Consider the following 2,565-nt stretch of genomic DNA (forward strand, 5'->3'; position numbering starts at 1 on the left):
CGTTCTCCCGCCACCTAAAACTCAACATGTCCATGACTGAGCTCCTTATCTTCCCTACCAAACCCTGTCCTCTTCTTGACTTTTCCTTCACTGTGAACATCAGTACCATCCTTCCCGTCTCACAAGCCCTCAAACTTGGTGTCACCCTTGACTCTGAACTCTCATTCAACCCACATATCTAATCTGTCACCAAACCCTGTGGGTCTCACCTTCACAACATCGCCAAGAAGCGCCCTTTCCTCTCCATCCAAACTGCTACCACGTTAGTACACTCATCCTATCGCAACTGGATTTTTGCATCAGCATCCGTTCTGACCTCCCAACCTCCTGTCTTTCCCTGCTTCAGTCTATACTTCACTCTGCTCCCGGATTATCTTTCTACAGAAACGTTCTGGGCACATCACCCCACTCCTCAAATATCTCCAGCGGATGCCTATCAACCTCCGTTTCAAGAAGAAACTCCTCACTATTGGCTTCAAAGCTCTCCATCAACTTGCCCCCTCCTACCCCACCTCCCTTCTCTCCTTCTACATCCCAGCCCGTACACGTCGCTGCTCTGGTACTAACCTTCTCATTGTGCCTTGTTCTCGCCTGTCCCGCCGTCATTCCCTGGCCCACGTCCTACCTCTGGCTTTGAATGCCCTCCCCCCTATAATCCGCCAAACAATCACACTTCCCCTCTTCAAGCCCTACTAAAGGCTCACCTCCTCCAGGAGGCCGTCCCAGACTAAGCCCCCCTTCCCTCAGTTCCTTCTTCCCTCCCCATTGCCCCTACCCACCCCCTTTGCTCTACCCTCCCCCTGCATCACAGCACTTGTGTATATAGGTACATATCTATATTTCTATTTATTGGTATTAATGCCTGTTTACATGTTCTGATGTGTACTAATATTTGTAATTCTATTTACTTATATTGATGCTAGTGATGCCTGTTCATTCACTTGTTTTGATGTCTCTCTGCCCCCTTCTAGACTGTGAGCCCGTTGTGGGCAGGAATTGTCTCTCTTTGTTGCTAAATTGTACTTTCCAAGCGCTTAGTAGAGTGCTCTGCACACAGTAAGTACTCAATAAATACGACTGAATGAATGAAAGAGTCAAAAAGACCTGGTTTCGAATCCCAGCTCTGCCACCTGTCTGCTATGTGGCCTTGGGCAATTCCCTTGACTTCCTCTGTGCCTCAGCAACTCATCTATAAATTGGGGGTGAAGACCTGAGCTCCATGCAGGTCATGGGCGTTGTCCAATCTGATTAGCCTGCATCTACCCCAGCGTTTAGAACAGTACCAGGCAAAAAGTAAGCTCTTAGCAAACACCACCAAGAAAAAAAGGAAAGTGCCTAGCAAATACTATAAATGTTATAATTTTGGATTCTCTGTACTCTCAAGACTCAGCTTCCCAATAGAAAGCAAGTGGACCCAGTCTCATCTTTCCATGCTACTAAGTTTCCTTTTCCACTGATTTTTTTTACTGTTGGTTTGTTTCTTTCCAGATCTAACTTCCCACTGGGACAGACCCATGGAGAAGGAGAACAACACTATAGGGACAGACTTCGTTCTTCTTGGGCTTTTTAACCACACTCGGGCTCACCAAGTTCTCTTCACCTTGGTTATGATGGCCTTCGTCACCTCCTTGGTGGGCAATGCAGCTATAATTCTCCTGATTCACAGAGATCTCCACCTCCACACCCCTATGTACTTCCTGATCGGTCAGCTTTCGCTCATGGATGTGATGCTGGTCTTCACCACCATTCCCAAAATGGCCGGCGACTTCTGGTCCGGCAGGAATTCCATCTCTCTCGTTGGATGTGCCGTTCAAATCTTCATCTTTCTCACTCTGGAAGGGGGCGAGTGTTTCCTGTTTGCCGCCATGGCCTACGATCGGTTCGTGGCCATTTGCCACCCTTTACGCTATCCCATTCTCATGAGCCCCAGGTTCTGCCTCCTCCTGGCGGTGGTCTCCTGGTTGTTCGGGGCAACGGATGGGTTGGTGCAGGCGGGGGTCACCATGAGCTACCATTTCTGCGGTTCCCAGGAAGTCAACCATTTTTTCTGTGAGGCCCCAACTCTGGTGCGCTTGGCCTGTGACGACACTATGGTCTTTGAATCCGTCATGCACGTTTGCTGTATCCTGATGCTGCTGATCCCCTTCTCCGTCATCCTGGGCTCTTACGGCCTCATTGTGAGGGCGGTACTCCAAATGAAGTCAGTGGCGGCCAAGAAGAAGGCCTTCACCACCTGCTCCTCACATGTCAGTGTCGTCGGCCTCTTCTTCGGAGCTGCTATCTTTATCTACATGAGGCCCAGGTCGTATGACTCAAAGGACTATGACTAGTTGGTTTCAGCCTTATACACTATCCTTATCCCCGTACTGAACCCCCTCATTTACAGCCTGAAGAAAAAGGATGTTCTGGAGGCCTTAAAGAGGAGTCTCACTGATTGCAAGTTAAGGAATTAACATTGAGAGTGGATGGGGAAGTTGCATGGCCTAGGGGGCAGAGCCCGGGCCTGGAAGGCAGAGGAGGTGGATTCTAATCTCTAATCTCTCTGCTTTGTTTCTTTGGTCAAGT

General features: G+C 49.2%; 1 protein-coding gene across 1 annotated transcript; it reads left to right on the top strand.

Moving 5' to 3' along the window:
- The first annotated feature begins 1,514 nt into the window (after nucleotides 1–1,514).
- On the top strand, nucleotides 1,515–2,330 carry LOC119945279 (olfactory receptor 2T33-like). Its single transcript, XM_038766391.1, has one exon. The coding sequence runs from the start codon at nucleotides 1,515–1,517 to the stop codon at nucleotides 2,328–2,330; it is 816 nt and encodes a 271-aa protein (XP_038622319.1).
- The last annotated feature ends 235 nt before the right edge of the window (nucleotides 2,331–2,565 follow it).

This window comes from Tachyglossus aculeatus, chromosome 24 (assembly GCF_015852505.1).
Source record: "Tachyglossus aculeatus isolate mTacAcu1 chromosome 24, mTacAcu1.pri, whole genome shotgun sequence".
Taxonomy (NCBI): domain Eukaryota; kingdom Metazoa; phylum Chordata; class Mammalia; order Monotremata; family Tachyglossidae; genus Tachyglossus; species Tachyglossus aculeatus.

Bases quoted from the DNA above. Each gene is read 5' to 3' on its own strand.
- LOC119945279 (XM_038766391.1), top strand. From the start codon at position 1,515: ATGGAGAAGGAGAACAACACTATAGGGACAGACTTCGTTCTTCTTGGG.